At 39.2% G+C, this 13,776-nt stretch overlaps 2 protein-coding genes across 2 annotated transcripts in view; both read left to right on the plus strand.

Moving 5' to 3' along the window:
• The window catches only part of LOC144643563 (nuclear receptor-binding factor 2-like), a 130,544-nt gene that overhangs the window by 15,439 nt on the left and 101,329 nt on the right, over nucleotides 1-13,776 (plus strand).
• Nucleotides 2,007-9,638, plus strand: LOC144642221 (alpha-L-fucosidase-like; the record flags this gene model as incomplete). Its single annotated transcript, XM_078501203.1, has 7 exons — nucleotides 2,007-2,139; nucleotides 3,738-3,868; nucleotides 6,511-6,641; nucleotides 7,595-7,695; nucleotides 7,793-7,925; nucleotides 8,437-8,607; nucleotides 9,340-9,638. Coding segments are annotated over 7 exons (1,044 nt in total), but the record flags the coding sequence as incomplete, so codon positions are not given.

The raw sequence follows: 13,776 nt of genomic DNA on the forward strand, positions 1-13,776 counted from the left end.
GTGGAGACTTGTATTGAAGAGGTTTGCCACAAAGCCTAGAACCCTGATTGATTGTTTGTTGCAAGCAAAATCCAGGATGCTTGCATTTAACCCAGGGGGGCACTCCCATATGCTATATAGGTATGTGCCGCGGGATAGGGTATGGTTTTTGAGGTTCTCGGTCCTTAAATAGGGTCTCATTTTTGCTCCTTTTGGCATTGTGTTTCCGGTGTGATCCTTTATAGATAGGGTACCTAAATTCAAACAGCTAAAATAAACGCCCAGCTAAACTAAAAATAAAAAGGGATCTTAAAACTGAACTAACCATTCAAGTATTAGTAAAGCGATTTTATAAAGATTTGTGTTTTGCCGTGCGCGGTTGGCCGTTATTTGGGTCGTCACGGAATGCTTCTCCTCCCTTTGAATAGGGTGTCATTTTTCGGTTTTGGGCCTTTAAAAAGGTATCAATTTTCGCTTTCTTTATCCTTAAATAGGGTTAGGGTTTTAGAACCTTCGCGGCACACCCCTATCCAAAATTTATGGGAGTACCCCCCGGGGCATTTAACCAAAAATCTTCTCCCAAAAATGGAAAGCAAATGGAACAGTATTTTCCCAGAAAATCTGTTTTCCGAAATTGTGGACTACATTTTGAGTAACTGACCTTTCATTCTGGTTGGTATGAACCATTAGTCTGTACCACCTATAACATTGATTTTGTTCATTTCTCCCGGTGGCAACTGGTACATTTAGCTATTATTCTAAGTGCAAGAAAACCTTTAAATGTTACAAAAATGCATAGAAAATCTCTAAAAACTTCAAAGTCAGCATAAGCAATGTTGTTAGTACAGGGACAAATATTTCGCAAAAAAGGCATTCTATTATTGGCTGTTTTCGGTTTGCAAGTCATAAGTTACGGTAAAATGTACTGCTGCCATCTTTTTCCTGTACGATGGATTGCACTTATTGCATGCAATTGCGAATAAACTTGTGAATTTTTTTGGTCTGACCAATGAGCCTCTCTATGGGTCTTTCCGAAGAAATTGAAGACGCCAAGATCACCGCTGAAAAAATAAAGATTTCAAGATTGAAGCTAAGATCTGAAAAATTGATCAAAATTCGCGTGACACTCTCAGTTATAAAACTGTCAAAACTCGTAAACGCTACAGAAAATATCTGGAATTTCTAAGTCTTTAGCAAGTTCAACTTGTAAAGGGGGGGGGGGGTGGAAGCCTTGAACCAAGTGGCCCATACTTCCGGAGCTTATCCCGGTTTCTGTAGCATTAAGCGGCTAGTAATATTTCTACTCCCCCCTGAATGGGATGCTAGTCCATCGCAGGGTACCCCCCCAGCATTATGTCGCCGGTACCGATTTATACACCTGGGTGGAGAGAGGCACTATGAAAGTAAAGTGTCTTGCCCAAGAACACAACACAATGACCCCGGCCAGGCCTCGAACCCAGACCGCTCAATCCGGAGTCCGGCGCACTAACCATTAGGCCACTGCGCCTCCTATAAATTCAACTTGTGGACACTCATAACTACTTGCCATGTGCTTTAACTCCACTAATTCCTACATCATGCTATGAAATAGGATACAGATTACACTTTAATTTGTCTGAATCAGCTGGGTATTATGACAGTCAAATACTCTGAGTGAAGGTAAATCATTGTTATTGTAAAAGTAATATATGAGATTACCGTACTCCTTGAACCCATTAGATAAAGAGTGCATGTATTACATAGTTACTAAGAAAATCAGGGAACAATAACTTATTATTATTTGTTGATTTTTTTTTTCAGAATCACTGTCCAAAAGATAACACATCAGTCTAGGAATCTGTCATTTGGAAATGACTGTTATAATAGTTGTGTAATGTAGAAAAATAACAAAGGAGTAATAAAAACACGAAAATAACCAAGGATGGTTTTACTGATGGCGATTAAGACAGATTACAAACGACAAACTTGAAAAAACTTGCCAGTTTTTTCAAAATGATTTGCTGTGACGTAGCTCCTTTAATTTGTTTTCTCATTCATCAAATTATCTTAACAGATATTTAGTGCTGACCAGTAAACATCATGAAGGATGGACAAACTGGAGATCCAATGTGTCGTGGAACTGGAACTCTGTTGACAATGGACCTCACAGGGATCTTGTGGGTATGGATAATAAAAACATTCATTTTATGCTGAAATATTTATGTATGTTCTGTAATCTATGAAATTTTTATCTTTCCAAATTTTATTTCCTGTATCCAAATGGTTTGGCTGTCTGGCCATAGTGCAGTGCTATTTGCTTTATATTTATACCAGTCATTATCTCATTAAATCTTTCCTTAGTGAAAAATGTAAATACTACTTATTAACCGAGAGTGAGGTCATTACAGAGGAATCTCAGACCGAGGCCTTGATGTATTGACCGAGCGACAGCGAGGTCAATACATCAAGGTCGAGGTCTGAGATTCTCCTGTAATGACCGAACGGACGAGGTTAATAAGTTATTTATTATATGGCCTTTAAGCACTATTCAAAAAAATCAGGGGAAAGAACACTGGAGGTAAAACTCGCTCTTGCTCTCTGTGGCTCTCTTCGTCGCTCATACTAAAGAAGTATCGGTATGCTTATATATTTTTTTTCAGTTATTGAAAAGATAGTTATATTTTGTCGGCATTTTTTGTTGTTTTTGCCCCCTCGCTAGTAGCTTTTAGTCACAACTCAAAAACCGTCGAGCCGAGAAAATTTTAATAATGCCCGGTCATTACAAGAAAATAATGCCCGCTCAGCAGCCAACCAGAGCGCCTGTACTATTGTAGCCATATAATAAAGTCTGTTAAAATCATTAGGATCAGAGGAGCCAAAGTTGGCTCAACTGTGCCAGTGTTTAGTAGCTCTAGTTTTGTAGTATGAACTGACTAAGAGTATTACTCCCCTCCCCCCTCCCCCTTACCCCAGCCTGGATATGATGCTTGGCCATCATTGGCTTTCCTCAGAATTTGTTAGGATGCTGTGGTGCAATATACTGGGACTCACAATTAACAAAGTTTTAGCGGTGCACTATCAAGTTTATGGTGCATGCGGGAAGTTTGGAGAGCATGAAAGAAGCATAAGAGTATGTTGCTCAAGGTGATAGCCAAGAGCAACTTTAGCTTCTTGAGTGCTCTCCAAAGTTATCATGCACCACAACTTGATAGTGCACCGCTAATAGCATGAACCAATTGTTTTGAAACATTGTTGGTGAAAATGTACATACATCAAAACCCGCGTGAGAAAAATAATTTTCTTGAGAAGCGATTTGCTCATGCCACCACTGACCAGCGTGCACTATTGGATTATGGTACCTGCATTTAAAATAATAATTACTCAATATCTTAGGCCTGCAATGCATGCAAAAGGATACTCTGCATATATTGCATGCCTCTAAGACTAGTATGATAGGCCTGCAATTTTTACAAAGAGCTGCTGCTTCATAGCCCTCTGCACACATTGCTTGCCTACAATACTACTATGATAGGCCTGCATTGTGTGAAAAGGGCTACAACTACATAGCCCTGTGCACACATTGCTTGCCTAAAGTGCAAGTATAAAAGGGCAGGCAATGCATGCAAAGGGCTACAGCTGTCCATTCTGCTAGGTTACTATTATTGACAGGTAGAACTTTCTTTTTTTCTTGTCCTGATACTCCACATGTGTAAAAATTTCTAACTCAGTGTTTGTTAACTGAGTGTTTGTTTATAACAAGTCCACACTGTTATTTTCAGGGGACCTTGCGGCTGCCATTAGAAGTAAAACTAACATCACGTTTGGATTGTATCATTCTCTCTTTGAATGGTTCAACCCGCTCTATTTGAAGGATAAGGCTAATCAATTCCAGACTCAGGATTATGTCAAGGTACACTGAAAGTTTTATTCTTAATTCTTTATTGCCAACGAGACAGCCGAGCCAAGAGGCGAGGCTGTCGAGGCGGCAGAATCATAGAGCCGTGTGCGTATGAGTGTATAGGCAGAGAAAATCTTAAGTTCTGCGTAAGGAACTTTTTTTTGACCATATTTGGGTGTAAGTAAACCCCATATTTGGGTTGTATTGTTCTTTCCAAATGGTTCCCAGTCTCTCACTCCTTGCTAGAGAGCAAATGACCAAAATGGCGTCCCCGCGGCTCGCTGTTAAAATTTCCAATGTGGTCATTCATCCCTTTACTGATAAATACACCATTAGGGAATTATAAATCGAAAAAGAATACCCTACAGAATATTTGACCGCCGAAAAAACGAACATTAAGGTCTTTAAAGCGATGAAATAATCTTTCGACTTTGGAGTCCTTTGATTTACGATCGAAGAGAGACATGAAAATCAAAAGCGGACTGTTGACTTCAAATAGAGTTTTCTTGACTTATGAGAATGCTGAAGTCGGGTAAATGCTTCCTTTTAGTGTTGATTGTGTTTATAGTAATTGTTTGACCGATGATTTATTCCAAATCAAATACCGTTTATATTTTATTTGGCACGCATTTTCGCTCCGCGTAGGAATGACATCAATACAAAGCGATGCTCACTAAAATTACTGCATGTCATACACACAAGAAGCTCAAAAGTTTTTTGCTTCTAACGGCAAATGTAATGTTAACTTGAATAAAAATTTTGTCTCCAAATAATCCTTGACCGTTCAAGTTTTGTTTTCTGTTCAAATTTTTCAAGTTTTGCGTACCGTAACTGAACATGACACTTGCGAGACTGAAATCTGACCCGTGCATTACTGTCTCTGATTACTGAAAATTATTTTTAAAAAAGCATCTTAGCAGTTTTGATTTTGGGATTTGATTTATAAGAAGTTCTTGAAATGCAACTATCCCTTTTGTGGACGGAAACATTTTTACCATCGCGTGTTGTATTTACAAAACAGTGATTAAACCTCATTTAATGCCTACATTTTGTGACATTTTAACGTTTAAAAGAATTTAAAGATTTGTCAAGAGTTATCAATCTGTCAAACCCGTAGCCTGCGTAGCAGACATCTGTGTACGTTTTTTAGTGTGTTTAAAAGAGTGCGCGATCGCGAGAATACGCGCGCTGGAAATTACGGCGCCTGCTACGCAGGCTATCAAGCCTGTGTCATTTATGAACACCAGAGAAATAGCACTTCAGTTTTTCGCATATTACCTAAAATACAATTTACCATATTTTGGTCATTTCAAATATAGTTCTATCAAAAACCATTCAATATCTGTTCTTATGAACAAACATGAGTATTTCGCTCGTTGGCACTTACCGATAGGTACAACTAGTATATTTTACATAGTATGATCCTTTTTTCCTTGTTTTCTTCCTTCCATCGCTCTTTGGCTACTTATATGTGGCTGCAGCGAAGGAAGTTTGAAAGTGCAATCTTGTTGTTAATTATTATAAACTTTGTGGACCCTTATTTAACTCACTTGGATGAAAAAAATACTAGTCAACAAACATAAAGAAAGATCCATTTTGTCTTAAAGTGTTTATGACACGAAATCTTTTATTGGCTTTTTTCTTTCGTTGATATGCTTAAATAAAGGATTGATAGTTAAAATTTGCCCAAAAAAATTTTTTCCGTCATTTTTTGCCTCCGAAATGTCGCACTCTCAGCCATCTTGAAAATTCATCAAACAAGAAGACATCACAAAGGTGGCGTGACGTACCTTTTGTCATAGCGGCGCACGGCCAAAAGGTACGTCACGCCGGTCACCTTTGTGACGTCTACTTGTTTGATGAATTTTCAATTTTTTGTGGCGCGTGGCCAAAAGGTATGTCACGGCGGTCACCTTTGTGACGTCTACTTGTTTGATGAATTTTCAAGATGGCTGAGAGTGCGACATTTCGGAGGCAAAAAATGACGGAAAAAATTTTTTTGGACAAATTTTAACTATCAATCCTTTATCTAATCATATCAACGAAGAAAAAAGCCAATAAAAGTTTTCGTGTCATATACACTTTAATAAGTAGATACATGTACATTCTCTAGGCTCTCAGTTTACTTTTGATAAAATAAAAAGACTCAAGACTCAACCTTGGATTTCTTTGAAAAACCTTCTCCGCCCAAATTAGAGCTTCCAAACTTTAGATTCCAGCTTATCTGTGATTGGCAGCTGCAATAATTTTTTTGATTTGCATTATATTAAACTGAGAAACAGATATTAGCCAATCATCATCGATTAGTGTGTTAAATTGTATAACAAAACCCTTAATATCACAATCTGATGTTTTATTGGACCATATCAAAATTACCCACCTGATCCAAATGAGGGTTATTTATTAGCTGGGTATGTCATGAAATATTAATGACATAAAGAATAACAGAGGACATATTTTATGTCAGGAAATTCTCATGCCAGAGCTGTATGACCTGATCAACTCGTACAAACCTGATTATTTATGGTCAGATGGCTCAAGGGGACCTGATACATACTGGCAAAGCAGAGAGTTCCTTGCATGGCTTTATAATGACAGGTGAATAATATTTAATATATAATTAAAAAAATTGAAGAGCTCGTATTTTATGACAGGAAATTCTCATGCCAGAGCTGTACGACCTGATCAACTCATATAAACCCGATTATTTATGGTCAGACGGTTCTAGTGGACCTGATACATACTGGCAAAGCACAGAGTTTCTTGCATGGCTTTATAATGACAGGTAATTGAGGTGAACACATGTTGTACTGATATTGTTAATAAATAATTAGTTGAAGATAATATTATAAGTTAGCTCTCTGGACAAATTGCAGGCCTATAATACTAGGTTAAATGACTCTGCATGCATATAAGGGAAGCCATGAGCCATGTGGCCCACACTGCCGGTGCTTATCCCAGTTTCTGTAGCATTAAGCATCTAGGAATATTTCTACTCCCCCCTGAATGGGATGCTAGTCCATTGCAGGGTACCCCCCCAGTATTCTGTCGACGAGGTACCCATTTATACACCTTTGTGAGAGGAACTATGAGAGTAAAGTGTGGCCCCAGCCGGGGCTCAAACTTGGACCGCTTGATCTGGAGTCCGGCGCACTAACCATTAGGCCACCGGGCCTCCCACCTTAAACTTTTGAAAATTTAAGGTGGCTCTGAACCCACAATACAAAATTTTTTAAAACTTAACATGCTAGTTATTATTCCAACATAAATTATAGGGGTCACTGAGCTTGTTTTTGTGTTATAAGCACTGTTGCTATGGTTACTTAATGTGTCAAGAAAATGACCACAACTTGTTCAGCAATGACTGGACATTTGTTCGATATTATAATTGCTGCAGCAACTGATAAATATTTGTAGTACTGACCCTTCAAAGTATAAGAGCTGGAAAGTGCTGGCAAAAAAAAATTATGAGCCTCAGGAAAATATATGTGATAAATTCTAATGCATTTGAGAAGTGCTGAAACAGAGACAAAGGGTAACTCAGAAATGGCCTAATACCTGACTTCAATTCTCTAATTTCCAGTTTGTCTAATACTAGTGCTTCATGGCTTAACATTGCATTTCAAACCATGTTTGCTCGGCCCTCGCTGTGCTTTGATTAGGTTTACACCCGCTTTCAGTGTTACGTGCATAGCGGCTTTCAGTTTGTCTAACTATTGTTGTTGTGTTGTTGTGTAGCCCTGTTAAAGACACAGTTGTGACAAATGACCGTTGGTGTAACAATGGATGTCTTTGCCATCATGGTGGAGTGTACACTTGTCATGATCGATACAATCCAGGTGTGTATTATTTTATTACTTCAATAATTGGACTTTTGATAAGTTGATAAATTATAATGAGGAAGACCTTATGTTATAAACTTTTACTGTAACACAGGCAAACTTCAGAATCACAAATGGGAGAATGCATTGACTGTGGACAAGGGTTCCTGGGGCTACAGACGTAATGTGGATATTGACTCTTACTTGGACATCAATCAACTGTTATATCAACTGGCTTCTACTGTAAGGTGAGGATAAACATTGGGTTTACCTGGCCATTTGAGAGTGAAGGTTGACAAAAGTTAAATTAACCTCTCATGTAGGTCTCACTTGGGCTGAAACTCTCTTGGAGACTTAAGTGCACTCGCCTTTTGAACCTGGCCAAATTTTCAAGGTTCCAGATAAGCTTTTAGGCAACTGAAGGTACCAACACGGAATTCCAAGAGGTCCAATTTTCACTTCTGCCACCAAATCATTAAAAGTTTTCTATAAATTTGTCGAGTTATTGACCTGAGACCTCCCTCTTGTCTGGAACACTGATCTTTTAACAACCAACCATTTTTTGCCACAAAATACAAAAAAAATTAAACAGTGAATAAGATTAACTTAATTAGGCAAAAAACTACCCAGAATTTGCTTACTCAAGTCTCATTATCCACTTAGCAACCAGATTTCACAATAGACCACAATGAGCATCTACTTCATGTAAGTAGCCAACTTTTAGTTTCAAGTCATGTATTTCTCATTCTTTCCTATTAGTTGTGGTGGAAACATGTTGTTGAATGTTGGCCCGACAGCAGACGGCCGTATCATTCCCGCATTTGAGGAGCGTCTGCTACAGATGGGAGAGTGGCTGTCTGTGAATGGTGAAGCTATTTATGGCACCAAACCTTGGAGAGCTCAAAACGACACTGTTAACAAAGATGTCTGGTAGGTTGAATGGCGTGATATTTAATGTTTTCAACTGTTGATCAGTTGGAAATCCTAGCTACATCCCTGCTGTTGAATTCCATGATGTAACGTTTATAATAAGCTTTAAATTTTAACAATGTAGTAAAAGCCCGTATTTTTTTTTCCTATAGTGGACTGCAAATCGCGCAAATCAGTAGAAAGTTGTACATTAGCGCTACGTCTTTTTGCGAGGTCGGGTTTTTCCAAAAAGGCAAAACAAATGAAACCAGCGTGAAAAATTGTCACACAATTTTTATTCGACCATTTTCTAACGTTCTATGTCATATAATAATTCTGTTTCTGCTTCTTCTTTTTTTTTTAAAAAAAAGTGATTAAAATCACTTCCCCTTTCTTAGGGAGGCACGGTGACCTAATGGTTGGTGCGCCGGACTCCGGATCGAGCGGTCCGAGTTTGAGCCCCGCCCAGGGTCACTTGTGTTGTGTTCTTGGGCAAGACACTTTACTCTCATAGTGCCTCTCTCCACCCAGGTGTATAAATGGTTACCGGCGACATAATGCTGGGGGGGGGGGGGGGACCCTGCGATGGACTAGCATGCATTCAGGGGGAAGTAGAAATATTCCTAGCCACTTAATGATACGGAAACCGGGATAAGCTCCGGCAGTGTGGGCCGCATGGCTCGTGGCTTCCCCCTTCTTTCTTATTCTACAAAGAAAAGAAACAGAAAACTTACTAGTCTCTTTTACTCTCAGGTACACGTCTAAAGCTGATGCCGTGTACGCCATTGTCCTTGAGTGGCCTGCCACTGATCAGCTTACTCTTGGAGCACCAATGTCATCCAATTACACTCAAGTTACCATGTTAGGTTATGATGGAAAGTTTGTTTGGAAGCCTGCTGGCGACAAAGGTGGCATGATAGTTAACTTTCCTGCCATCGCTATAAACAAGCTTCCTTCAAAATGGGCCTGGGTTCTGAAGTTGGAGAACATTAAGTGAATTTACATCAATTGCTGTTAGATCATAGTCGGGGGGGGGGGGGGGGACTCCTTAAAGGGATGGGGCGTGAACCCCGGCTCAAGCTTTAGTTGACCCCTAAAAGACACCATTCTACAACAGACAGACAAGTAAGAGCTATAGTGACGTTAGTGACGATTAAGACATTGACATCAAATGCTTTCATCTATGAAGAAATTTTAAAGATTTCATGCATTATTGATCTAAACAGCCAACTCAGTATTTCCGCGTTTTGATAATTTCTTCGCTTTCAACCCTAAAGATACCTTTGATGTGTTAAAACAGTAGCGTTCTGTCCTGATCACCTTTAGTGTTAACAAAATCCCCAATTTACACTCCTTTGAAAGACTACGAGCATTCCCGCCCCTTTTACGTGGGAGTTCCCCTTCCCTAATGGGATCGTTGATGGTGCCAGCACGTTAGATAGGTTTTCTTGTAACTGCCATTTAATAAACTAAATGCAAAGTATTCATTTCTGGCCAATCGCCTGAAACGCGACAAAGCGCCTGCTTAGCGCGGGAAAACGCGTGTAAGCGAGCTTACGGTTGTCGTTGGGTTTTTCTTCTGATTGGTTGAAAATGTTCAACGTCTTCTCCGATTGGTTAGACCACGGTGCACAGTTATTTTTTTGTAAGTTCTTGACCTTAGCAAACGCAGAACCATAGCAGGGACAGTTAATTTTTCACCGATAATTTTTCCTTGCACTTTAAAATTGAAAAACGGCTTAACTGGCCCAGACCTGGGGTAAGCAGTGAGCTGTTTGCAGAGAAAGTATCAATCATTTTTTAAAGGAGGAAAGTTGATTGTCTTGGTTCTTCAAGATGGCGGACATAAAATGTCCTCTATAGCTAGTTTTTTCCATTACCCGAATGTTGATGCACTTTGTGAAAGCAGGTCTTCCTATACTGTCACGCAGAATTTTGTATTTACAGAAAAGTATAGTGTAATTAACGTATTTCAAAATCATGAAAGAAAAAAAAAGCCACTTCTGCACTTTATTATTAAAATAATATACTTGTAATCCTTTCTTTAGAATTTTTTGTATTCTTTTGCTACTGCACATAATTGTAACTTAGTTACAAAATATTACGACTTCAAACCAAACCAGCTGTATTGCTGGCTGGACATTTTTGTATAACGTTTTTTAAGTAAGGCTAATCGTACGCGTTTCTGGTGAAGAAACAATAAACGTAAATTAACGAATTGAGTTAATGCAGTCTTTGGGAAATGCCTTTCCTCGTGAGTTACACGGTGCGTTCCCTTTGCATTTATTTCTTGTGCGTTTATGTTCCACCATGCGTTTTCTAGGAGCCTTTTCTCCATGCATCACCTTCTTCATTCCCTATGAGTCCCCTGTTACTTCTCCCAAACCAGTCCTCTTGCGTTTCCGAGTGCGTTGCCACACTCCTTTCTTAGCTAGTGTTCTACACCGTGTGTTTCCTCGAGGCTTTTCCATGCGTTCTCTGTACATTCCCTTTGAATTTTCTCGTGCCTCCGCTTTACCTTTTCACATCTTTTTCTCATGTGTTCCCCCATTCTATTCCTAATTCGTTACACCTTGCAATTCCCATGTTTTTCCGCATGCCCTCCCGGTGCGTTCCCTTCTGTATTCCGCGTGCCTTGCCCGTGGCCTTTGGCATGTCTTTTCTTGTACGAGACGCCGCGCGTTCCCTGTGTATTCACTCGTTCGTTTCCTAATACGTTCCTTGTGCGCCCCTCCATTCTTTTCTGGTGCGTTCTCTTCAACCTCGTTCCCAGGGTTGAGGTTGCATTCTCTTTCGCATTCCCTACACGTTGCCTACACCGTGTGTCCCCTGTGCGTTCCCTCTTGTGTTTTCCAGTACGTTATTTCCTCCATTCCTCCCTGGTGCATTACACCGTGCGTTCCCTAGGAGAGGGGAGGGGTTTACATTGGCTGCTGCTTACGTGGTCCCTTGTGCGCCATCTTTGGTCTTGCCCATGTCTATTCTCATCCCCCCCCCCCCCCCCCGATACGCTAATGGTTTCCGGAATCGAGACATTTGAAATCTAAATGGAAACCCCCCATCCCCCAAAAAACAGTAGGCGAGATGGGATGTATGTATGCTGTAGCCGGGTCCTGGTCGAGTACACTTGTTATGACCACTTTCCTTATTTATTACCAACCAGGCTACTTCAGTCATAGAAATGTGAGAAAGAAGAACCAGTTAGGTGGAAGGATTGTTTACGGTTTCTTTTTCTATGATCGCATAGCTGGTCCATATATCCAATGCAGAACTCACGGAAGTGTAAAAAAAAAAAAAAAAAAAAAAAAAAACTAGACGCAGCTCTTTTTCATTGCTGTGTCTTTTCAGGTTTGTTGACGAACTTATATTAACTGAGAAGAAACGAGCGGAAAGCAAGTTAACCCAGTTAACCATCTCTTCTCTTCCAAAAAGATTTTTCTTTAAAAGTAGAAACAGCTTGCATACTTGAAAAAATATTTCTTTGGAAATTTCGAAAAATAATGAATTTTTATTGGGATTCATTATGTCGCAAGGATCCACAACATCCTTAATAATTAATGCAACTCAACAAAAGACTCAGGAACCTCGCCATTCAATTTTCACGTGCAAAACTTCAAGTGTGATTTTTTTCATCGCGCATTTCATTTGCATTTTTTCCTTCGGCTCGGCCTCGTGGTCGAACTGTTTGATTTCTTCCTCTCGACACAATTTGTTAAGAAGTCGGGCGAAAGCCAAAAAGGTCTTCAACTGAAAGCAATTGTCAAGTAGTTTGCTGTGGAAGAAGACCTGATGTGGATGAACCGGTCATATGGATTTCTGAAACGAAAGCTTGCCACTGGGTTTTTATTTCAGCTATGGCGAAGAATTAGCTGAGCAAGGTAAGAGCGACTCAGCATGTGTCTAAAGATAGAATAAGCTGTTCGAAAGAGACGAATGCTTCTCTTTTATCAATAACTTAGTTTTAACTGTAGGCGAGAAATTTGTTTTGGGCAGTCAGTTAAGTCCAGCGCTCTTTACAGGGACAATGCCGTTCCTCTGAAGTTTGCTTACATGAAAACCTTATTATAATAATATGCCGTAAATTAGAACTATCAACAAACAAAATGTAAGTCTTGTTGACAAATGTATAACATAATAACAACGCCGTGAAGGTTCCAAATGCCAGAAGTTATGCGTTCTACACTTACTTAGTACTTTTCTTGGGTGTCTTCTACATAACAAAGTGAAATACCAAGGCTGGGTTTTTATTCAGCAAGAACTTTTATTTGCTCAAAAACAAAAGCACTTTATGAACAAGGCAGGACTAGCTATAAAAAGTAGTGTTAACTAGTGTTCCATCATGGATTGTAATAACTCATTCCATCATTTTTTTATCAATTTCAGAGGAAGAACGCAACAATTTAAAGAATAATCTTCAAGTCACGGCAATAAAGAAACCACACGTAAAAGAATGAAGTGAAGGTAAGGGCATGACATTTGCTGGTTACTAAATAATCTGCGTAGTTCCCAAGCTTCAACAACGAGAAAAGCGATAAAGTCTTGGGACTAGGCTGCTTGACGACTGCATCTAGAGAAATAGGACCGAAATTCTGATCACTTTGAGAATTAAGGGTTAAATTTAAAATGCATACCAGAATCTTTATTTGTTAAGTTGTCCCTTTTCTTTCATCTTTGTTTTGTTACATTGAGACTGGACTAAACTAGAACAGTCAATCAATCATAATTATAAAATGCATTCTCTCTTTCGTTCACGTAAAGCAAGCAAAACATCGCAAACGTGTACACAATGCACGTCACAGCCATTTTTCGTTTATCCCAATCCTGAATCTGCGCTTTTCTGAAGGGTAAGATTTCTTTATAGGCTCTTTTGGAATTTCTAAAGTTTGATGCGCCATTTTAATTTGGACTTTTCTTGAACAACAAGAGCAAATTTCAGGCAGAACGCGTCGAAACGCAGAAATTATACTTTTAAATTGTCAGACAACAAGCGAAGCAAGAACCAACAACAAATTAAGAGTAGCTTTATTTAGTGCATGGCCATAAATTCACAAGTATTGCAAAGGACATAACTTGACGAAGCAGTAATGCAATAAATTAAGAAAAAAAGGGAAATAACAATCTAGTTACATCAGTCCTGATAATAACAACTGATAACAGTTATTTTATAAATCCAAGCATAATAAGACGAAC

This window comes from Oculina patagonica, chromosome 2 (assembly GCF_052425735.1).
Source record: "Oculina patagonica isolate OP01 chromosome 2, crgOcupat, whole genome shotgun sequence".
Classification (NCBI taxonomy): Eukaryota; Metazoa; Cnidaria; class Anthozoa; order Scleractinia; family Oculinidae; genus Oculina; species Oculina patagonica.